The 25,468-nt window shown below is 39.2% G+C and overlaps 1 protein-coding gene across 2 annotated transcripts in view; it reads left to right on the top strand.

Annotated features, from left to right (window-relative positions):
- Positions 1-11,220: 11,220 nt before the first annotated feature.
- The window catches only part of GSPT1 (G1 to S phase transition 1), a 47,552-nt gene continuing 33,304 nt past the window's right edge, over positions 11,221-25,468 (top strand). For both annotated transcript variants that reach the window (XM_043981309.1, XM_043981305.1), the window contains exon 1: positions 11,221-11,822. In XM_043981309.1, the coding sequence (XP_043837244.1) occupies positions 11,471-11,822 (352 nt within the window). In that variant the 5' untranslated portion in view covers positions 11,221-11,470. The remainder of the gene's footprint in view (positions 11,823-25,468) is intronic.

The raw sequence follows: 25,468 nt of genomic DNA, 5'->3' as shown, positions 1-25,468 counted from the left end.
GCTCAAATCCGGCCTCAGACACTTGACACCTGCTAGCTGTGTGACCCTGGGCAAGTCACTTAATCCTTATTGCTCTGGGAAAAAGAAAAGAAAAGGTTATTAAGATAGCAGATTAGGGATATACATACATACACACATTTATATATATATATATAATATGGGTGTGAATACAGTGTACATATGTATATATGTGTATATAGATAGATGTAGATAGATAGTTTGCCTAGACTTTAGCAAAATATTTGATAAATTCTCTCACACTAGTCTATGGAAAATAAGGAGAGATGTGAGATGTGGGCAAGGTGATTACATAATTGGGTGTATTCAAATCTAGGTGAAGGGCCAGACCCAAAGAGTAGTCATGAAAGTTTCTATGTTAGCTTGAAGGAGTTCCCCAGTGCAGTGCTTCAAGGATCCATGCTTGGCTCTAGCTGTTTAAAATTTTTATCAGTGTCCTGGACCCAAGCATAGACTACATACTTATCAGATTTGCAGATGTAAAGCTGGAAGAGATAGCTAACATTCTAGATAACAGAATCAGGATTTTAAACATCTGGAGGGGCTAGAACATTGAGCCAAATCTAATAAGATTAAACTTAATAGGGATAAATGTAAAGTTTTACACTTGGGTTTAAAAAATAATTGGGTTTTGGGGTGAAGTAACCTTACATGCTATCTGCTTTAACATGGGAAAACTGATTTGGAGAAGACCTGAAGTGATTTGCCCAAAGCCACACAGTTCATGAGTATGAGAGGCACGTTTTAAAATCTAGTTTTTCCGGACTCTAGGTTGAGCCTTCTAATCACTAAACCATTCTGCATTTCTCAAATTTTCAAGACGGAGGAAACATGGATGGATAGGCTGTGGTTCATCTGCAAAAGATCTAGATAGTTTAGGGTAGTGCAAACCCAACGTGTCAACATGGTGATCAGGAAAGCAAAGGTTATGTTAGGCTACACAAAAAGAGACAATGCTTCCAAAAATAAGAAAACAGTGGTCCTATCATTTATCTTGCCATCTCAGATCACATCCAGAGTATTATATTCAATCTGGAAACCACATCTTAGGAAGGACATTGATAAACTGGAGAGTTACCAGAGGAGAATAGCCAGGATGGTGAAGATTCATGTCTTGTGAATTTGTTCTAGATGAAGTTCAGTCGAAGGAATTGGAAATAGAGTCTTCATGGAGCAGACTTAGCAGGAGCATTATAACTGTCTTCCAGTATTTGAAGGGCTGACACGTGGAACAAAAATTTATCTGACTCTACTTGGGCCCAGAGGACAGAACTAGGAGCAATGAGTTGAGTAACCAGGAGTATTGGTTTCTTCTTCTTCTTCTTCTTCTTTGAGGCAATTGGGGTTAAGTGACTTGCCAGGGTCACACAGCTAGTGTTAAGTGTCTGAGGCTAGATTTGAACTCAAGTCCTCCTTACTTCAGGGCCGGAGTATTGATTTCTAAAGAGGCAAATTTAGGTTTGCTACTAGGAAAAACTTAACAATTAGGAATCAAAAGTAGAATGAAAAAATAGTGGGTTCCTCCCAACTTGAGGTATTTGAGGAAAAGTTTGATGACCATTTTTCAGGTATATTATAGAGGTGATGCTTCTTCAGATGTGTGTTGGAATAGATAGCCTCAGAAGTCTCTCTTCCAACTCTGAAATTAAGGTAACCTTATTTGTGCCCAAAATTGTGTTTGTCCTGAACTCTGCCTTGTTTATCTTACTTTTTTTTTTTGGTGAGGCAATTAGGGTTAAGTGACTTGCCCAGGGTCACACAGCCAGTCAATTATTAAGTGTCTGATGCCAGATTTGAACTCAGGTACTCCTGAGTCCAGGGCCGTGCTCTATCCACTGCGCCACCTAGCTGTCCTCTGCCTTGTTTATCACTGGATCATAGATTTAGAAATGGAAGGGACCTCAGAGGCTATCTAGTCCAACCCCCTTATTTTACAAATGAGGAAGCTGAGGCTTAGAATAGGGTTAAGACATGCCCATTGTCATATAACTAGTAAGCATCAAAGCTAGGAATTAGAATAAGATAGTGTAGTTTGGAGGAAAATAAAAATTATCATGTATTTTGGATAGTTATTATGTTAAAAGATAACTGTATACAGTCTATACTGTCCTAGACCTAAAGAACAAATGTTACATTTTACTTTTTACTATTTAGAAGTCATACCAAAGTAATCTGATGGCAGGATGTATCTTCATTATATCAATTCAATCCAATAAACATTTTTAATAGCTTACAATGTGCAATGAATTGTGCCAGGAACTGAAGACCAGAACAAAATACACAACAGTCCCTCCCCTCAAATAGCTTACATTTTATTAGTATGTATTATTATTAAAATTAGTATGTATTATTGGTATGAATATGTACTCAAATAAGTAGATACAAGAGAGGGAGAGAACACTAACATACCTTGGGGAAATAAGGAAATTTTGGAAAGAAAATGGCAAGTGAGATGAGAGGAAAAAAAAGAAAAGGAAGCTCATTCTAGTCATATCAGTGCCTATCAAGTACTCTGGAGGGTTGATTTTTTTTCTGGGCTTGCATTCTTTAAAAAAAAAAAAATTCTAGGGGCAGTTAGGTGGCACAGTAGATAAAGCACCTGCTTTAGATTCAGGAGGACCTGAGTTCAAATTCGGCCTCAGACACTTGACACTTACTAGCTGTGTGATCCTGGACAACTCACTTAACCCTCATTGCCCCGCAAAACAAAAACAAAAACAAAATAAACAAAAAATTCTGAACTTAATAAACAGCAGGAAAATGGTCTTTTCCATATATATAGTGGAACAAAAAAAAATGAAGATTGTACATGAAACTGTGGGTCTATATTATGTCATGTCCAACTTGCTTTTCTTTTTAAATATATAAAAATTCAACATGCAACTTTTAAAGTTGTCCTGCTTATCTGCGATTATTTCTGGCCTTCCTTCTGTTCTCTTCTGTACATTAAAAAAATGCTTCAATGACCTTCTTTTCTTTTAAAAGAATATTTTGGCTTACTCCCTTCTTCCTCCTACTCCTCATTGGAAAAAAAGAAAAAGAAAAACAAAGTCCTTGTAACAAATATGCATAGTCAGGCAAAATGAATTGCCACATTGGCTGTGTCAGAAAATGTCTTCATCTGCATCTTGAATCCATCATTTCTCAGTCAGGAGATGGGTAGCCATTTCATCATCAGTCCTCAGGAACAGTGGTTCGTCATTGCATTGATTTGACTCTATAAATTGTAAAACAGTTCAGCTGGTTGCAATAAGCTTATTCACAAGAATACAGTAAAAAAATCTTTATAATGCATGGATGACTCTATTTCTGATTGACTCCAGAAGTAAAAAAGTAAGGAAATTGTATAGAGTTGACAATCAAAGACAGGTCTCCTTCTTAAGTGAAATTGCTAGACAACTCAAAGTAAACCACTTTAAGTTAGTTTATCCTTCGGTAAATCATCTTTACCAATAGGAGGGCTTGTTAGGTACAGTGAGACACTGGCATGAAAGGTGCTAAATTCAAGTGCAAAAAACTGTAAGCAATGTTAATATCACAGGAATAATGAGCTCTGATTTTGGGAGAATGAATTAACTTCTCATCTGAATCAACTCATTATTACCATTCTTCATTTTTGCTCACACATATATTAAATTATGAGTCTTGCATTCACAAAGGAAATATAATGAAGCAATCATCAGTGATGAGACATTTTTCAAATGTAAATCAATAAGCTGGTTCAGTCTTAGGGCTTGCCCTTTTTAGAACACATCATTTAAAAGTTCGGCTCTTTGAACACAAGTATTGTTCATACCACAGAAATGGCATAGGAAATGCATAAATAACTCTTAGGGTTCTATCAGTTTCATCCTACTAGAGGTAAGAACAAGGTTACTGTGAGACTCAGTGGGACACAGTTGTTAACCATCTGGATTTTAGCCCCATGAGGCAACTCTGACTTCATTTGTGTCTTGACTCTGAATACTAGCATTTCAAACAGGTTAATAGCTCTGGAAAATGTGGCCTGCCAGAAAACATAAAGGATTTACTCAATGGAGCATCCCCTACTCCTGGGGAAACGAGCACAACCGGTCTTAACTGCAGTTCATTGAAGAGGAGGTGGAGACATAGAAACTGTCAGACATCCAGTGTCGGACAAAAAATTGGTTTGAGGACTCAGAGCCCCGAGACAAAATTTCAATCTTCTAGTCTCTGCTCCATGATACCTTGGTCATATTAGTCTCATCTCTTTCAACATCATCATCATCAAAACCAAATAACATCATTAAAAGTCTTTTCATCATCCTCTCAGTCCTATTCATAAGTATAGTGAAGTCTTATATGGAAGGGGGTGGATTAATATATTGTGCATTCATATAATTGCAGGTCCTTTTTACTTATTCCTTAATCTTTCTCAGGGATTCTTAATCTGTGGTCTATGGACTTAATTTATACATACACACACACACATAAGGACAGTAGGTTTCTGTTGTAACCCTACATATTTTTAAAACAACAACTTTTTTTGGCAGGGGGGTGGTGGGGGGTGGTGGTGGTGGTGGTGGTGAGGCAATTGGGGTTAAGTGACTTGCCCAGGGTCACACAGCTAGTAAATCTCAAGTGTCTGAGGCTGGATTTGAACTCAAGTCCTCCTGAATCCAGGGCCAGTGCTCTATCCACTGTGCTGCCTAGCTGCCCCTAACCCTACATATTTTTAATTTATAAATTTTGGGACATTATTCTGAAAAAGGATCCACAGGTTTCCCCAGACTGCCAAAAAAGGTTAAGAACCCTTGACCTGGGGGCAGCTAGGTGGCGCAGTGGATAAAGCACTGGCTCTGGATTCAGGAGGACCTGAGTTCAAATTCGACCTCAGACACTTGATATTACCAGCTGTGTGACCCTTGGCAAGTCACTTAACCCTCATTGCCCTGCAAAAAAAAAAAAAATTAAAATCTTGACCTATCTAATGAAAGCTTTCAGGTAATTTTTACTGTATATTATTAGCAACTGTATAAGAATTAGACTGATGATGACAATGATAATGATTTTAATGATAGCTCATATTTTAAGGTTTTCAAAGTGCTTTACTTTATCTCATTTGCTCTTCATATCAACCTTGTGTTGCTTTTCTCCCCATTCTGTAGATGTGAAAACTAAGGTGCAGAGGGATTAACTGACTTATTCAGAATCACATAGGTCTGAGAGAATTGGAACCCAAGATTTCCTGACTGCTAGTACGGGGGTCATTCCATTGTATCATGCTGCCAAAAATGAACAGAAGAAGATGAACTTAAAACTTATAACCAAATAATCAGACAATCATGCAATGTACTTGTTGTCCTTTGATTAAAATGGTTTGGTGATATAGGAAGCTAATGGCTAAAAATGAAGGGGTGTGTGTTTGATAGATTTCTAGTTGGAAGAGACCCTAGAGGCCATCTAACGCAGCCCTTTAATCTTTTTTTTTTTTTTGGTGAGGCAATTGGGGTTAAGTGACTTGCCCAGGGTCACACAGCTAGTGTTAAGTGTCTGAGGCCGAATTTGAACTCAGGTCCTCCTGAATCCAGGGCCGGTGCTCTATACACTGCGCCACCTAGCTGCCCCAACAACCCTTTAATCTTGCAGATAAAAACTGAGATCCAGAAAGGTCTTCCCCTGTCCACAAACACTTAGTTACCAAGTCTCATGTTTTCACTTTCTCAACAGCTCTGACAAGTCTTTTTCTTTCTCTCCTGCCATAACATGATCTTACACTTTTCTTCCCTCCACATACTCTGTGATCCAGTAACACCGCCCTCCTCCTGACTCCCAATATTTTCACCTGCAATCCCCTATGCCTAGAACGTTCTCCTATCAGCCTCCTGGCTTCTCTTGGCTTCCTTTAGGCCCTACCTAAAATCCCACCTGGTGCAAGAAGCCTTTCCTAATCCCCCTTAATTCTAGTGCCTTCTCTCCAAGATTATCTCCAGTTTATCCCGTCTTTATCTTGTTTGTATATAGTTGTTTGCATGTTATCTCTCCAATTATATTGTGAGCTTTTTGAGAGCAGAGACTGGGTTACGACTCCCCCCCAACCTTCCCTTGTCCCCCTCTCCCCTACACTTTGTTTAGCAGAATGCCTGGCAAATAATAGGTGCTTAATAAATGCTTGTTGACTTGGCTACACACCACCCTAGTTCAGGCTTCTCATCAGAGCTACTACCATAGCCTCCTAGTGAATCTTCCTGCATCCAATCTCTCCCCTCTTTAATTCATCCTCCATCCAGCCAGACAGATTGATAATCCTAAAGCACAGGTCTGACCATGTCACTCCTGTTCTTCAGAAGTTTTAGTAGCTTTCCATTTCCTATAGGATAACATAAACTCCTCCGCTTGACATTTAAAGACTTTCCTAATCTGACTCCAGTTTATCTTTCTAGATTGATTATACATTCCTCCCCTAGTGCACTCTATGCTCCAGCCAGACTAACCTACTTGCCATTCTCTGTACATGAAAATCTAGCTCCTGCCTCTGTACCTTGGCAATGCTCTCCCTCCTCATTTTTGCTCCTAGGAACTCCTAATTTCCTTCAAGGCCCTGCTCAGGTGCCACCTCCTCCAGTGCTACCTTATCCTCTGCACCACTAAATCCCTGTGAATTTATTTTGTTTTTGTTTTTTTTTTTGGTGAGGCAATTGGGGTTGACTTGCCCAGGCTGGATTTGTACGCGAAATTATATGCATATATATATATATATATATATATATATATATATATATATATATATATATATATAGCTCTCCATAACAAAAGTAGAACTCCAACTGAGAGAGGAAAGACAAGAGTATGTCGATCAGGATTCTCAAGATTAGGCATTAAATTTGAGGTTATCTTTCAGACAGAACTTTGTATCGACACCAATAAACTTATTGTCATTCAAAGTTCCTACCCAATTTAATAAATATGTAGTTCAAGGATTCTGATTTAAGGGGCAGTATATAGAATTTCGCATACACTTAAAGAGACGATAATGGAAAATATGACCATCACATTTTATGCTTTGTTGTGTTTGCTTGTTTTTAACCAATTAAGTCTGAGAGACAAAGCAAGCTTTCATTAGAAATTGAAGTCCAGATGGTAGAAAGGAAGACATGTGCTAGTCTCACCTAGTTTACCGGGAGAACAATTAAAGGAGGGTGAGAGAAACGAGGGAAGGTCAAAGGAAAAATTAACGAGATCTTAGTTGGTTAAATTTGCATTATCTTTTTTTAAGTATATAATAAATAGTGTTACTGTTAAAAAAAAAAAAGGTAAGAATAATCCCACATTTTGGCAAAGTGAGACTCCGGACAAAAATAGACCTAAGAGCAGCTATAGATATTGCGAAACCCCCAAACCGCATTACAGAATAAGCAGTAGAAATTTTTTTGAAAATCTGCCTTTCGGGGGCAGCTAGATGGCGAAGTGGTTAAAGCGTTGGCCCTGGATTCAGGAATACCTGAGTTCAAATCCAGCCTCAGACACTTAACACTTACTAGCTGTGTGACCCTGGGCAAGTCACTTAACCCCCATTGCCCCGCAAAAAAAAAAAAAAAAAATCTGCCTTTCAAGGCTAATAATTTTGTTGAGCACCTGAAAATAGTTGCCAAAGGCTAGTATTCCCGTAAAATTCACAATCTAACCTTGGCCACACTGGTGGTGGCCTTATTTTAAAAAGCCATTGGATCTGTATCCTGAATCCTTATAGAGTTGGATCAGGGTTTTTCTGAAAAATAGAATCACAGTTCAACCCTATTGCCCCTCTCCCATTTTATAACTGAAATAAGGTGGTTGAGGATAAGAAGTTAATAGTACTGTGATAGTCTCCTGAAACATTGGGTCAAACTCTGCTTTAATAACTGTCCTGATCAAGGAAATCGAAGTTGATTTCTATGGCAGTAAAATCAGCTCTTACCCATGGCCCCTCTAGTAGGAGCCCTGGGTTTGGAATTAGGAACACCTATGTCATTTAAACTCTAGGGGCCTCAAGTAATGCCTTAGGACTCACTTAGTAAATCAAAGAAGAGATTTAGAGGTGTAAAGGATCTTAGAGTACATCCATGGGGCAGCTACATGGCACAGTGGATAAAGCACTGGCCCTGGATTTAAGAGGACCTGAGTTCAAATGTGACCTCAGACACTTGACACTTACTAGCTGTGTGACCCTGGGCAAGTCACTTAACCCTCACTGCCCTGCAAAAAAACCCGAACAAAACAAAGGGTACATCCATTCCAACCTAATCTTACAGATGAGAAAACTGACACGAAGAGATGTTAAAATGGCTTGCCCAGGGTCATACAATTAAGTGACAGTACAAGAATTTAAGCCCAGCTCCTCTGAGTCAGTCAATTTGTGCCAGGAATCTAAATCCAGCTAATTTTCCACTGTACTAGGTTGCTTCAAGACTTATCGTGGAGAGCATTCCCTGTGTTAGCTGAATCATAGAGCTTTTCTGTTTGGGGGTACCTATGGTCCTTAAGAAAAAAAATGAAAAAAGAAACTGCTAAATTAAACTTGAAGAATCCATCATAAAGTATGATAATTCAGGGCCCCAGGGAATGTTAAATATTCGATAACACCACCTCATGTGGTATCTAGTGAAAATATGGTTAGAGGAGGAATCCTAGTTAAGTATTTAAACTAGATGCATAAGTTAAGATTTTCGGGAGTAGTTTGAGGAGCACATATACTTAGAGGCAGAAAATGCTTTTTTATGCTATCCCATCTGACATAGTCATGGTATGATTTTACTATTGGTTTATTCCCTATTCTCTCCCTCCCCTTTTCAGTCATATTGTATGGCATGTATTAAAATTTTGGTGTTTAAAGTACTGATCTAGCTCTGTAGCAGAACATACTATATAGTAAACATTGATATTCCTGTTGGTGGGGGATGATGTTATATTAAGCTTGCTTTGTTTGACAAGTTTTCTATAAACCTATGCTATAGTCTTAGAATCATAGGACTTTAGGATAGGATGACCCTTAGAGTTCATCTAGGCTCATTCCATTTTCCAGACTGAGGTACAGAGGTGAAGAGACTTGCCCATAGTCAGGTGATAGATAATAGGTATCACCAGCTCTAAATTGTGTGAACCACTGAACTTAAATAGCAAACACTGCCTCTCTCATTTAACTTCAACCATCTAAAGGACTTCATTTAAAAATTATTTCATTGGGTCTACAAAACACTTTACATTAGAATCATCAGAACTTCATAATACCCCAAAATATAGCTTTTCCAATTAGAAAAAGTCCAAATTCAAATTTCCAAGAGTGTGAAGTGCAAATATGGCACACTTAAAACCAAGCCTTGTTATAATTAGAGAATCATAGAATTTAGAGCTGGAGATCTGAGCAATCATTTTTTCTAACCCTGTCATCTCATACACGAAATGAGTAGTAGAGTTTAGATTTGAATCCTTGTTCTTTAACTCTAACGGCAGTATTTTTACCCAAAATTTTCAAAGATTTAGCACTCAAGATCCGTTTTATTTAAAATTTTTTAAAAAATTAACTAAAATTCAGAGGAAAATAACCATTGAAGTTAATTATTGAACTTATTTGTGCTAAAAGTAAATTCATAGTTTCATTTTTGGTATACTTTGGCAAAACTTTTAAAATGTTTTTAAAAATACAGCTGTGTGCAGTTTTTGGAGCCTATTCCAGTACGACAAAGTAGGAACTGTATCTAATCTTGATTTGTCTATTAATTTGTTGGGTAGCTTTTTATCTGTCTGTGGGACCTATCATTCTGCTGACATATAAGAATTCTAGATTCTTTAGATGCGAGATGCTCAACCAAGGATTGGTGAAATGCCTGGAAATAAAACATGCCTCAACAAGAACACTGCTATTATACCTGTTGTAGTAAATTTTAAAAAATATCTCTTTTCATAATCACAAAAATTATTATCAAGATCTGTCCAACGGAATGTAACCTAGGCTTGGTATGTCATCAACCCAAGAAGGAACCCGAAGTAAAACAATCTTTTAAAAGCAGAGGACAGAATTAACAGCTAGGAGAGGAACTTTAGAGATCATCTAGTGCAACTATCTTATTTTATAAATGAGGAAACTGAGGCCCAGGAAGGGGAAGTAACTTTCCCAAGTTCACAATGGTAGTAAATAGAAAAGACAGGACTTAAAATACAAGAGATCAGATTCCAGATCCTACGCTTTTTCTACTACACTTCTTGATAGAATTAATGGACGGTCTGTTGGTTTGCTCCAACCAAAGTAGACATTAGAACTCCTATTCCCACCCCAACCCCGCTTTTTGGGGGGATGGGGGTGGGGAGACTGGAAAACTAGGGCAAAGGGATTATGTAATTTGTAAAGCAACACACAGTGAGTCAGTGTGTCCAGACACCCCATCAGCAATACGCTGGAAGCATTTGGGCCCTGTTTATTTTATGAGCGGCAGGGAAGCTTCCAGGTTTTATTGTCTCCTCTATCAAACACGGATACGGGGAAAGGCTCCAAAGTGTGCGGCAGAAAGTTGGCTGGCAGCAGTGGGGCCAGGACACGAGCAGGGGGCGACCAATGGCTTCTCGAACGGATTCGATAAAGAGGAAGAGAGAAAGAGCAGAAAAGTTGGTTCAAGGATGGAGCACCTCATGCTACAAATACGTCTTTTGAAAAAAAAATTAAAAGAACCAACTAGATTTTCAATTTGTTGCTGGAAACAATTTCTACGGATCCCATTAGTTAGCAAAAAGAATTTCCACATTCCAAATGTAAAACTCCTCCGGCAAAAGTGAGTCGCCATCTCCTGAAGTCCCGGTCGCAACCAGATCAGAAGCCGACTGCCCTCCCCTTTTCCTTCCCCTTCCCGTTCCCCTTCCCCCTCTCCGGCTAACAGGTGGGACCAGGGACGAGCCACCAGACGTCTACCTCCTCCCGATGAATGCTGGGAGGGAGAGTCCTTTCCGGTTGCCCTCGGGCTTAGGCCACCGCCTCCCGCGAACTTCAACTACCGTCAAACCCCGGGAAAACCGCATCAGGGTCGCGCGGCATCTGCCGGGATTCGTAGTCCTCTGACTTCCTGCTTTCCATAGACCAGAACGGATAAGGAAATCGGCTGCGAACTACCAGGGCGAAGGTACGGGTGGCAGCGAGGGGTCAATCCGCACCAGGCGTGGGGTTGGTGGCGAGGGAGTCGGAGGTGGTTGGGGTTGGGGTGGGGGGGGGGGAGGGAGGGAGGAGATCCGCACACACTCGCACACACGAGGAGTGGGGGGGTTGAGCCGCCGCCGCCTTTGCCGCCGCCAGGGTAGAGTCGGGTCCCAAGCTGTAGCGGCACCGCCGGGGTTTGTGTCTCTCTCCCCCTTTTCCCTCTTCCCTCTTCCCTCGTCCCCCAGTCAGCGCGCCCCACTCGCCCCCCGTCCCTTCCCCTCCTCCCCCATTTCCCGCCCTCTCCTTTCCACACACACGGCCCCCCCGACCATGGATCCGGGCAGCGGCGGCGGCGGGAGCAGCAGCGGCAGCAGCAGCAGCGACTCGGCGCCCGACTGCTGGGACCAGGCGGATATGGAAGCCCCGGGCCCTGGCGGCGCCCCCCCGGCAGCAGCTACCGCCACGGCAGCCGCGGCCGAGGCCCAGAACCTCAGTGCGGCCTTCAGCCGGCAGCTCAACGTCAACGCCAAGCCCTTCGTGCCCAACGTCCACGCCGCTGAGTTCGTGCCGTCCTTCCTGCGGGGCCCGGTCCAGCAGCCGCCGCCACCGCCGCCGCCCCCAGCCGGCGCCACCGCCGCCCAGGGAGACGGCACCGGAGCAGGAGGCCCCGCCGGCCCCAAGGGTAAAAGGCCCGGGACTGGGGCGCAGGGCGGGGCAGCCCCTAAAGTGGGAAGGGAGGGGGAGCCTAGGCCCGCGGAGAGCCGGGGGGGGGGCTGTGGGGGAGAAAAGGGGCCCGGGGCTGGGGGGCGGCGGGCAGCAGCGAAAGGTGGCAAGCAGGAAGGTAGGCCCGGTAGGGAGAAGGGGGAGAGATCCACAGAAGGAGAGAGAGAGCCGGGGCCGGGGAAAGAGCGTGGCCCACTCCGGGGGGAGCCCACATGGAGTGGGGGTGGGGCGAGCCCGCCTCTCCGAGGACGGGGTGTGGGGAGGGGGGCTGTGAGGTGTGAGGGCTGCGAGGTGGGCTCAGGAGGTTACCCCCACGTGGGATGGTGACAGCGGGCACATGGGACTCGGCTGGGGCAGCCAGGGTGGGGCAGTAGCAAGCATGGGGACAGCAAAGATGGCTAAGAAGGCCAGGGAGGAGGCCGCACTTGGGATTGTGCGATGTGGACGAGCGAGCCTAGGAGGGAGGCTGGACTGGAGATGAGCGGGCCGGTTAGGTAGGTAGGCAGGCTTCAGCCAGGTGGAGCAGTGTCTATCATCAAGGCGGTAGTTGGGATAGGGAGAAAGCAAAATTAGTAACTACATTGTGTGTGTGCGCTGAGAGATCCAGGGAGTTGGGGGAGGAAAAGATCCTATACTTTCTCCTTATGTTAAGTGAGGCCTAGCAGAGAGCATTCATTGTCATGACTTTTATTACTAAAACTGTAACCGTATACTACATTTATACTATACTATATGCCCCTGAAGAATCCAAAGTGTATTGCAGTTTTCTAATAGTTCAGAGATTTTAATACTTTCGGTATAAAAACTTTTTTTTACCATTTGTTATTGTTTTAAGGTGTCAAAATAACCTAGTGTAGAGGACCTTGCTTAGGGACCACTTTGTATTAATGTTTTAAATTATATTCAATTGGTTTATGTTCTCTTTTTCACCAAGCTGTATGTTTTACACCTAGGCAAATCCTAATTCTCTGAAATATAGACTCTGGCATCAAAAATATTAAAAAGTTTTCATTCATTGTCATAAAACCCCTTCACATTGCTGAGGATAGCTGGTGTTTGCGGTTTTACACATTAGCATTTCAGTAATTTGCCCCATTTTCCCCCTCTTCAGACACTTGGGCTTTTGTTGAAACTTAATAACTGGCCTGACCTTTTTTTTTGCTCAGTTTATTAGCCATGCTCTCTATGATTCAATATTAAATGAAGATTGGACTGTCTTAAATTTCCTGGTACTTCTCAATTTCTTAAATGGTAGTACTGTATATCTTTGTGTTGGTTCTGAAGAAATGTCAAAAGAGTCAACATGAAGTACTCTAACCATTTAATGGTGATGATTTTGAAAAGTATCAATATTGCAAATGGCTGAATGCTCCTGAAATTTATTGAATTTTCAATTTTCATATTGTGAGTAATGTTGAGCTAGATCATAGACATGACCAATTATTTGTGTATGCTATGTGAAGACCTTTGGATTTATATTTCACAGGTAAGTAAAGGTGATATCAGTTGAGTTTGCTTTAGAAACTTGTGTCAAAGGTTTCTTCCTCAAAAGTTGGAACAAAAATGATGGGGTTTACAAATAAACTATTTGTAGAGATTTAAGCACACAGTCATTTAAAGGATGTTTACAGCAGCATACTGTAGTTTAGGGTTTGTTTTAAAAAAATATGTGTCTGGTATTACTTTAGCTCCAGGCTTCATAGGTGGTCTGTTTTTCTTTTCTTTTTTCTTGTTAAAGAAAAAACTAACCTTGTATTTTCTTCTTTGAAACAGCACATTTTGATAGTCTAAAAAATTCATTTAGCAGCCTGTAAATAATACTAACTGCTGATACTTATGTAGTACTTTTGGAATTGGTGCTTGTGCCTTCCCCCTCACCCCCCAAGTTTCCAAAGTGCTTTTATGTATTAGTACAAGAACCTTTGGAAGTAGATACTGCTGGTATTATTCCTTGTTTTACAGATGAGGAAAACTGGGGTTTGGAGAGAATTTAAGTCACTTTCTCATGTTCCACACATTTAGTAAGTTTTGTAATGAAAACTGGAACTCAGTTCACTGAAGCCCAGTACTCTCCTCTGTGAAGATTAAAAATGGCTATTACCCATCTCTATTTGTGTGAACATGTTAATTTCTACTGCCAAACCATTTACTTTATTAGCCCATCCTACCCGTCTTAAGAACCACAAGTATCACTTCCAAAACTCAGGCCAGACTTGGCCTATCCCTGCTATTCTAATAGTCAAAAGAGCTGTTACAAAAGTAGTTGTCAAGGGCAGGGACCTCAGGTATATAGGTATATAAAATAGGTATACATAACCTTTTACTGTTGCAACACATTCAGTTACTCTACCCCCATATGGGGTGGAGACCCACTAAAAAGGCTAGGGTCTAGAGGCATTCATCCTACGAATTTCCTTTTGAGCAAATGAGAGATGTCTTCCTTGTCTGTCTTCCTCTCTCTGCAATTTAACTTTTAATCCTTTTCTATTTCTAGTACAGGTTAGGAATTTTGCAATATAGGGATTTCTTCATAATTTAAGAATATCCCAGAGTTCAGGAGATACAACTTAAAAAAAAAGCCATATTTTCTACTGAAAGTGTTTGGTGCCCTATACCTTGCCAATTATATCCATGAAATGTTGTAATTGTTAATGCTGTTAGGAGAGTATCTCTTTTAGGGAAAGAATAGATACTTAATGGATTAGTATTTCCTAAATTGAGGTCCACCATCTTTTGTTATAGAACTGTACATGTTTTATACTATTCAGAGCCAGACAATCAGTTATGAAAGGACCCAAATAGTAGGGTCAAGCATTTTTAAGTACAGCCCAGAGTGAATCTTTCAAAGGGGGAAAAAAAACCTGAATATATTGTAGTCATTTGCAGTGAGGAAAGGATACAGGAGGAATCTAGCATATTTTTTATGTTTAAAAAGCTATGAAATTGAGACATAAGGTGAAATTTAAGTATAGGTTGTCTCCAACACTTAGGTGCCAGAAAAGGTATTGGAAACGTTTGTAAATCTGCACCTTAGCCAACCTCTTTAAAAGATGTTTGTCTTCTTGGTCTTGTCTTGGATGAATAGCTGTGATTTTCCCCTATAACCAGTATAGCTGGTTTGACTCTTCCCCTTCTCCCCCTTTCAGGAATACCTTCAGTATTACCCCATAACAGCCAGTAGAGGGGGTTTCTTTTGAGCAAAGTGTAATTCACCTTCATAGGATATTAAATTCCACTTTATTGTCAGCATTGTTTCATCAGAAATTGAATTTAGGATTCAGGGTTGACACTTGGGAACTGTATGAAACCTCTTAAAATCTGTAAGTATATGATTCAGGGGAAGTGGTTGACTGATGCTAATTTAAGTTTAGGTATAGGCCTTCCAAATATCTAAGCAAATTGATCTCTATATAGAGTCCTAGAATTAGAATGTAAAAGTGAGCCCAAAGATCAGGGTTTATGTGCGTTAGGATAGGAAATTTTGTATGATAGTTAATTACTATTTAGTATGATATCATGCCTAGCTTCTTTTATAACTTCAAATAACTAATTTTTAAAACTTCTCTGTAGTCTTTCTTCCTTCCTGTGCCTTCTCTACCTTCTAACCCCTCCCCCAATAGCCCATATGGTGCTTCTGATCCTTAGAAATTTGGGACCTAATCTCTTGAGCTCTTTTGGATGTCATATTCTTACAAGTGGCATTAATCTCTCTGGCTTTAGTTTTTCGTATGTGAATTGAGGTTGTACTGTCCTTTAATATCTCTACCCAATCTAGGGTTCTCTAAAGTTAATGTAGCTGCTTCTATACATTGTATTAGACTATCAGAATATTGGAAACTGCTGACATTTTATACCTGGTGATAATTTTCTTAGTAATTGCTTAAAAAACCCTTATCCCACCCAAAATATATTCACAGTTTTCATCAAAATAATCATGTTATTTTCCTAGACTCCTTTTTTAAACTCTAAAACTGTTTTGTCAGTGTTAATGAAGTTACATGTGGGACATCATAGGTCTAAGATCAGTTTGATAGACATATTTGTAGGTTTCAGGGGATTAGACTTGGGACTTTTGTGGGTGGGCTTTCAGCTTTTATAGGTATGCTAGTTTTGTCTCTTGAGTTAGAAGTCTTGAATTTAAGACCCCTGGTAATTTTCTAGTCAGTCTTGTCATAACTAAGTCCCAGTCTATCAAGCTAAATCACTTTCTCTAGAATTTTAAACTTGGAAGGACTATGGAGATCATCTATGCCTTCGTTTTGCAGATAGGAAGCTTGGGCTCAAACAGATGTAACTAGAAGAAGCTAGTGTTTTTTCCCTTGTGCTGTTGCCTTTGAATTCCTCTGTAACGGCTTATTTTATACGGCAATCAGTGTAATATGAATTGATTGTCCTTATGAAGAACAACTTAAGACGCATTACTTCATGCTTAGTTTTACACAGGAAAACATCATAGATGGTAGAATTCTAGAGCTAGAAAGAAATTGAGATAATTCAACTGGAAACCTCAGTAAAGGATACTGAATCCCAGAGGGTAGAGATGACTTGTCCGAATCACATAGTTGGTTAGTGAAAACAGGGCTAGGTCCTACACAGCATGGTCTCCAATCCCCTTTCTATCCTGATCACCCTTTCCTAGAGACGTTTCAGCTAACCTATGTACTTCTTAAATGTACTATTTAAATCAACAACAACAAAAAAGAAACAAAGAGAAAAAGTGATGCTAAGGCCTGAGCAGTTTTCCGAATTATTAAACCAGCCCCCTTTTTTTTTTCTACTGCATGGGACGACTAATAATATAAACAGAATATGGTCACTACTGAAAATTACCTATCTACTCTTTCCCCCCCCCCCCATAGTATTTTTTATTGAGTACTGTGACCTTATGGATCCAAGCAATACTGTTACCACATGTGAAGGACTAGGACCTAGTAGATAGGAATCCAGAAGATCTGGTTTCAGGTTTCATCTCTGATTATACTGCCTGTGTCACTGTGGACAAATAATTCTTGACTCTAAATCGCTGAATAGTTGCAAATCTGCATTGGTAGCTACAGTTACCTCATAGAGATTTCCCTATACCAGTGAATTGATAAGTCTAAACATTTTTCATCTTGGTGCCAAGGTGGGGAGGGGGAGGTGTGGGGCAGGGTGGGCAAACATTTTACTAAATGCTGTATAAGTAAAAGCATCAGGACTCTGTCAGGAAGCATTTTTTAAGGTCTTCCCATGTGCTGCTATTATGCTAGGTGCTGAGGATTCAGATAAGGAGTCTTGACTGATTTTAGGATTTTAAAAGATGTTTTGTTGGTTTCAAGCATTTATAGTGTTTCAGATTTGTGGAGTGCTTTACAGATACTCTGAATTCAATAATGGGGACTTCCTCCATGCCTCTCTCTTTAGAAAATTTCTATAACTACAAGCAACTCTTAGGTCTTAGGCTCTTGTAGTTCACAAAAGGTGTCTATTGAAGTAGTCCTGAGTGAGGTTCCTGAGTGCCACCTTTTCTTTGTTTGGTAAACTAAAATGCTTGGAAACTGAAGGAGATAGGAAATTGTAAAATTTAATGTTAATTTTTAAAAATTCTAAACATAAAATACTAAACAAGCATAGGAAAAGGTTTTTTGTTGTTTTGGGGGGGGGGCTTTTTTGGTTGTAGATAGGCAGATAAATGGCAAGAGAGAGGAGAGCTAGTGAGCAAGCTGATATTTTGCTAGTAAGTACCTTTTTTATTCTCCGGAATTCATCCTAAGTGTTTATAGTGGTTTTGTCATTTTTTTTTTTAGCCTACCCTACCTTAACTCAGTTATTAAGAACAACTGACTTTTGTTTCACAATTTACAATCCACCTTTCAGAGCTGAGGGGCAGCCTCACTGGCATAGGTTCTTGTCCAGCCTCTGACACATACTGGCTTTTGTGATCCTGGGCAAGTCACAACCTTTCAGGATTCTTATTCTGCCAGAGTAGGTTCAGATCTGCATAGGTAGAGGAACTTTTCAATACCATTGAAATCACAGGTCCCAGGTCCCCTGTCCTGTCCCTTCAACCACCCAAACCCAGTCCCATGACTAGAGAATCAGCATTGAGAATTAATGGAATAAATGAAGCTATTCACCAATGCTGGCAGCCACTTAAACTACTAGGAGGTAAGGTTTGGAGAAAGTTTTTCATAATAGAGCTTCTTAAACTGTGGGTCGAGGCCCCATATGGGGTCACATAACTGTGGGGGTCGTGTAAAATTTGGCGACAGCAAAAGGCTATGTATACTTATTTTATATATCTGTCTACCCGGGGTTGTGTAAAAACTTCTCAGGTGTAAAGGAGTTGCGAGTGGAAAAAGTTTTAAGTCCTGCTGCAGAGCATGTTTTATTTTACTGCCCATGACAAGTAGCTTATTACAGGGTGTTCTTTGTTCTATCTGGTAGAAGAGAGGGATTGCACCAACACACAAAGTTGAAATTTAGTCTGAGAAGTTGGAAAAATACTGTGAAGGGAAAAAAAGGAAGTTAAGCCCTTAGGGGGTGGTGGTGAGGGGCATTGTGTTTTTGTTTGTAATATGACAATAGTATTTCTACTTAGAAAAATGAATTAAAATAGAGTTTGTAACATTTTAGGAGTAGATCAGAATGGTTATTATGGAATTTCTTTTAAGTTTTATTTATCCCTGATTTAGATGAAGAGATTCATTTTGTACCTTTTCAAAATCAGTGGACCTTTTTTGTCACCCTGAGTCATAAAACTGAAGACAAAAAACAAAAGCAAACCCCACACCCGTTTCTCTTTGCAGGAGAATTCAGGGATAAATTCAGTACATATATGAGTACCTATAATTGTGCTTAGTACTGTGCTCATGATTTTGCTTTATTCTGATTTGAGCTTACCCAGAGCAGACATACTCTTGTATTTAAGGCACTTTTTTGATATTCCTTGTTATCTGGTAGTTGTACTTCTAAATCAGTCAGTAAATCTATCAATTTAAGCATTTACTATGTGCCAAACACTGCTAAGTGCTAGGGATACAAAGATGTGTATGTATGTGAGGATGTATATGTAAACAAATTAGTGATTTCAGCACTATTCTGTCATAAGTGTATTTTTATGCCTTTAAAATAATCTTCATATGTCCCCTAGTCCCTAGTTTTGGGCCTTATCTTACCCAGTGTTCATTGGGGAACAGATCAGGTTCTGAATTTCTCTGTATATATAAGAAGCTGTGTGTGTGTGTGTGTGTGTGTGTGTGTGTATACACACTTACATAAGTATATATTACATATGTATGATAATAGCAAGTCTCTTTTTTTAATGATGTAGTTTTATGATATGATTTCATCCGTTTTTTAACCAAGAAATGTTAGCTTGTAGATTTGGTTAATTTGTTTTTTCCTGTAACCCACTTTACAGTAGCTTTTAAAATTTTCAGTTTGAAGTTGAACCATTTCTAGGCATAATCCTGTCCTGTGATATCTTTCACAGTATAAGTAGTGTTCCTGAATTCCACATCACATTCCAAGATATGGATAAGCAATACCAACTTTTTAAAAATTGTACACATTCTAGGATAACAGGACATTTTTTCATTTCTTTTGCTGACCATGTTTGTAAAACTTAATGTGGGCTATATGATATTAAACTTCCACCCTCATAAACAGTAACTGATTTTTAAAATAGTTCCTTTTTATCTCATTAGAGTTTTATGAGGGAGACTTTACTGCTTTGAAATGGTTTGTTAAAATATGTTGGCATATTTGTGGGCAAAATATGTAAGTCTATTTCCCCTTTAAGTTGTACTTCAGTGCTTCATTGTGGTGTGGATGTGACCCTGGTTTTCCAAGGCTGTTAGCAGAGCTCGTTTAGACAAAACTTACTGGAGGTGTAAAGGATTTTCATATAGGACCAGTAAAGGACTATGTCTATCTTGAAAAAGAACCATTATAGATAAGTTTGAAGGGACTCATTACCAGCAGATTGACAACCTGGTGATAATTATTTTCAGCCATGAAAACTCATGAAGACTGTCTGCCAAACTGTAAAAGAGTTGCTAACAACACAGGTGTGGTGAAAACACCAATGCTTGAAATAAGTATGGTGGTATGGCGGAAATTGGACGTCCGAGGACCTTGGTTTGAATCTCAGCCTTGCCACTTTATTCCCTGTGTGATCTTAGTAAGTCATTTAATCTCTGTAACTCAGAAATGAGGGTGTTGGACCAGATGGTTACTAATGTCCCTTTTAATTCAAAATTAATGATCTAATAACTTCAAGAAGGGAGGAGTTTTAGGGGCAGCTAGGTGGCGTAGTGGATAAAGCACTGGCCCTGGATTCAGGAGTACCTGAGTTCAAATCCGGCCTCAGACACTTGACACATACTAGCTGTGTGACCCTGGGCAAGTCACTTAACCCCCATTGCCCCACCAAAAAAAGGGGGGGGGAGGAGTTTGAGGTATAGGGTTCAATTCAGTAAATATTTATTGGACGGGGTATCCACTGTGAGCATAGCACTATAGGCCTTGGAAGGAGGAAAGAGGATACAAGAAACAACCCTTTTTGTTATGAAGTTTATAATGTAATAGGGGAATATGACATCAGTAACTACAGTGCAGAATTCCAACTCTCACAAGGGAAATAGAACTATGTAAAGTCAAAAAGTAGAAATTAATTTTTATTATTTTTTTGTAGAAGGCCTCCTTGTGGAGGTGCCAATTAAGTTGAGCTTTAAAGGATATGTAAGAGTTTAATAGGTAGAGAGAAAATTCTAGGCATTGGATCACAGAAACACAAAAATACAGGCTATTTATAATACAAGTCCAGTTTGTGGGAATATGCGGATGGGGAAGTGGTATAAGAGAAGGGTATGATGCCTCAAATTATTGACAGCCTTTCATCTCAGACAAAGGAATTTGACTTAGGGAGTCACTGAGAGGTTTTGAGCTGAGGAGTGAGATCATCAGCTCTATTGATAAGAGAAATTGGTAGTAGTGTAAAGGAGGACCAAAGAAAGGGAAGTGGAAAGAACACTGGATTTGAAATCGGAGGACCTAGATTCTGATGTCAGTTACCTTCTTTGTGACCTTGAGCAAGTTACTTGTCCTCTCTGTGCCTTGGTTTCCTCAATTGTAAAATAAAGGGATTGTCCTAGATAGCCTCTGAAGCCTTTCCAGCTCTAAATATGCTGCCAGAGCTGGTGGGAGGCTATTGTAGTACTCTGGGCAGGTAATTTCATGACAGTGGAAATAGAAGAGCTTATACAGGTAGAATTTAGGAGCTGAAATGGGGAGAAAAGTTAAAGATTAAAACACCAAGGATTCAAACATGAAGACTGACTGGTGGGACTAACACAGATGATGAAATAAGGAAGAGCAGGTTTTTGGAGAAAGAACATATGCTCAGTTTGGGATATTTTGATTTTTTTTTAAAGATACTATCTATAGATGTGAAAGCCCAGGGAGCTATTTTTTTTTTGTGTGAGGCAATTGGGGTTAAGTGACTTGCCCAGGGTCACACAGCTAGTAAGTGTTAAGTGTCTGAGACTGGATTTGAACTCAGGTCCTCCTGACTCCAGGGCCGGTGCTCTATCCACTGCACCACCTAGCTGCCCCTGCCCAGGGAGCTATGATTGATTGACAAGGTCTCCAGATTTGTTGGTCTAAGTGTGTTATATAGGTCTTTACCATAATTAAAAAAAAAATTTATTAGTAACATTTTATTTTAACCCATCAAACACTTAACCAATCCTAACTATGAGGCATATTCCCCAAAAATACTTAACTCTTTTTTATTTAGTTGGGTTTTTTGGGGGTTTTTTGCAGGACAATGAGGGTTAAGTGACTTGCCCAGGGTCACACAGCTAGTAAGAGTCTAGTGTTTGAGGCCACATTTGAACTCAGGTCCTCCTGAATCCAGGGCTAGTGCTTTATCTACTGTGCCACTTAGCTACCCCCCAAAGTACTTAATTTAAGCAAGACTGCTTAATAGTGCCATAGCGATTGGTAACTGTCACTTTTTTTGTAGATTATTAAAGAAGTGTGTCCTTTAAATATTAACTGTTGCTTGTGACATAAGTTTTATTGCTTTGGTGTAGGACATCTTTATGAGCCAGGATTGATTCAGGTTTCATGACCAGTGGTATACCAAATGTGAGATTGTACCTGTTTTCTTAGAAAGATTGCCATTTTTGTTAGTAAGCACTGTTCTGACTTGAAGTGAATTTTCAAATTTCTTTCTATTTTTCTTGTGTCTTTGAAAATGTTAATGCTATAGAGTGTTTTAAACACTTTATATCTGTAATGCTGTAGTTAGGTAATTAGAGGAATGGTTGACATTTTTACTTCTATTGCTGACTTTTCAGGTTTTCTACTGTCATTTCCTATATGATGAGAGAAAGAATCTTAATATTCAACATTGGCAAGACTGGTTAGTTGAAGATAAGAGATTTTACAATTTATTTAAAGTATCAGGAGATTTTAACTTATTTCTCAAATTCCTACAAACTGTCTCAATCGTCTTTCTGGAGCTGGTTCATTTATATTAGTTTCTACTGGGCTCGCTTTAGAAATGAAATCTTTGGTGTGAGGAAACAAACTAGAATGACAGTTAACTACATAATAAGGGAGTATGAAGGCAAATTTTATGCCATTAGGATAGTCTGTATACACTCTTGCATTTTTATGATTTGCTCACATTTTATAATAGTTTGAAATATCTCACAATATAAGAATAACTTCATTTTACACTTGACAAAACAGGCTCAGAATAAGAAAAATGACTTGTCTATAGTCTCATGCTTAGTAATTATCAAAGCTGAAGTTTTCTTTTTTGGGAAGGTCTTTTCCATCAAATTTGACAATAAATACTATTCAGGACTGCCTGAAATTGGTTAACTTAATGGAGTGATCGCATGCTACTTTACACTATTACTTTGGTTTTGATTCAGGTGCTTTTCCCCCATAACATCATGTTCTTCCTAATTCCATGAGAGGTCATGGACCTATCAATGACACCTTCCTAATAAATATTTTTTTTTGCAGATTTAATTATATATTTTAGTAAGTGTCAAGTTATCTAGTTCTAACAGATGGGAATGGGTTTGGGAGCTAGATTAAGTGCACATTGAAGTGTGCTTTAGAGCTTGCATAACAATTACTAACCAATAAAGAATTGGGTAGATGAGCAAAAAGGTACCCCAAAAGGCTGTCTAAGAATATGCCTACAACTTGTGGGTCAAAGCAAGTGTCTTGCCAACAGGTTCTGAAACTTTATGCGAACAGCTGAATTTGAACTTTAACAAGAAAGTGAGAAAGAATGCAGTTTTTCAAAAAGAAGTGTTATTTTAAAAAAATTCATTATGTAGTATTTAAGTGACTAGGAATTAGAGATGATTCTTAATCTCTTAACGGAGTGAGATATAAATGACTGGTTTGCAAAGTCTAGATAGGTATACGAAAGAGTTTGAGACTTTTCAGAAGCTGGCCAGTTCCAAATGCTTGAAATTTAAGGAATATAGCTTGATTAAGAAACTAAGTATTCCATTCTCTTTGTATAAAACCTTTCCTCACTTGGTATTGGTGTAAGCCATTAAAAAGTTGACATTGTAATATGTCTTCTCTTCCCATAATGGAAAGAAAATTCTTTTTTGAATCTAAACTGAGTAATCATATCATATCATCTCTCTTCTTGTAAATCACAAGTAGCTCTGTTGCTTCACTATTACCTTGTAAAAGGTTTAATGCTCTTTATTTTACATAAAGTAATGGCAGTTGTTATAGACTACTTGCTATTTGCAGTTACCTATTTCATGTTCTAGAATTGGACTTACGTACCTTAGGTAACTGAGCTTCAGTTGTCTTTTTTCCATGTCTTAGAGCTTAACTGGTTTTCATTTCCCAAACTAATTTGGTCTTGGAACACCTGGGTTTAATATATGATAGGAAGCCATAAATGATGAATTGAATATTTCCCTTCAGGAATAGAGAGGCTTGAGGACATTTTCACAACAAAATAGAGCAAATTATAAGCTGTTTTTTACATTAAAATGGCCACATGTGATATTTTTGGAGACTACTAGCATAGGACTTCTTAAAAATGTAATCCTAACCTACATTTTGTAAGACAACCATTGTTCCAAGAAATGTAATTTATAAAATTCCTAACCTGGACTATTTTTTCTTACCTCACTCCCTCCCCTCCCCCCATTTTATCCCCAGTGCCTTAGGACAAAGCTTCTTAAACTGTGGGTCAGCACCCACCTGGACTCCTGAATGTGAGGGATCACTAAAAATTTGACAGTAAATGTTTGATTAGTTTATTAATATTTTGAATATGCAGTGTATCAAAATCATAAAAAGACCAAATGTTTTATTTGATACCTATTTTATATGCTTATATATCTGGAATCATAAAAAAATTTGTCCAGTGAAAAGAGCTTGAAAGTGGAAAAGGTTTAAAAAAGCCTTGTCTGTGGACATTGTTTTTGCATGTAGTTGGCACTTAGTAGAGGCTTTTAGCTGCTTTTGGAATCATTGTTCTCATGAATTAATTTAATTAAGCACAGATAATTCCATACAGTAACTTATATTGATTTGCCTTCAAACCTTAGTTCTGTTATTAAAGAGATAAAACCTTCACAAGGTGGTACAGTATATGTAGACAATTATGAACAAGAAATCCATTTGTATCAAGTTGCTATATGTTATAGGAGAAATGATTTCATTCTCTAAAAAGAAACTGTAACTTACTACAGTAGCTTTGGAGAGGGTTATAAAGTAGATAAATCATTGGCATCATTTTGTATGTGCACAGCCACGGAACCTTTTGATTGTTACATGTTTTTGCAAAGTATTTTATGAATAAAATTAATTTTGGAGATACCTCTTGAAAGTGCCCTGGGTATTTTACCTCTTGGCTTAGCAAATATTTGAATGACTTCGATGCCCATACTATATTGCCAGCCATCTCTAGGTTAACATGAATTAAAGGATTTGTCTTTTTGGAAAACCATTGAATTAAGAGAGCTTACCAAAGGTATTTGACTTGCGCCTAAGTTTCAAGATTCTTTATAGACTCCTTTTTCTTTTAAAGATTAGGGACTGGGCAGCTAGGTGGCGCAGTGGATAGAGCACCGGCCCTGGAGTCAGGAGTACCTGAGTTCATATCCGGCCTCAGACACTTAACACTTACTAGCTGTGTGACCCTGGGCACAAGTCCTTAACCCCATTGCCTCACTAAAAAAAAAAAAAAGATTAGGGACTGATGTCTAATTGAGCCCTAGGTTGGTCCTGAGGATGTATCATACTAGTGTTTTATAAAATGTAAATCTTAGGCTTTTAGGGCTGAAAAGGGGACCCTAGAGTTCAGCAGCAGGGGTTTGAACCTAAGTCTTCACACTTGATCTTAGCCAAAAGGTCTAGAAGCAATGAACGTCTTTTGAGTCACTTTACAAGAATGATATAAGTCTGTATTGAGTGCTTACTGTGTAGAATTATGCTAGGTTCTGAGGAGGCACAAATTTTAAATTTTTTAAAGGGCAAATCTTTGCAGATTTTCATTGATTGATTTCCCCTTTCCCCAATATACTTTATGCTTGGAAAGCGAAGTGTTTTATTTTTAAA

Source organism: Dromiciops gliroides, chromosome 1 (assembly GCF_019393635.1).
Source record: "Dromiciops gliroides isolate mDroGli1 chromosome 1, mDroGli1.pri, whole genome shotgun sequence".
Taxonomy (NCBI): Eukaryota; Metazoa; Chordata; class Mammalia; order Microbiotheria; family Microbiotheriidae; genus Dromiciops; species Dromiciops gliroides.
Note: the sequence above shows the minus strand (reverse complement) of the source record. Positions and strands in the feature narration are given on the sequence as shown.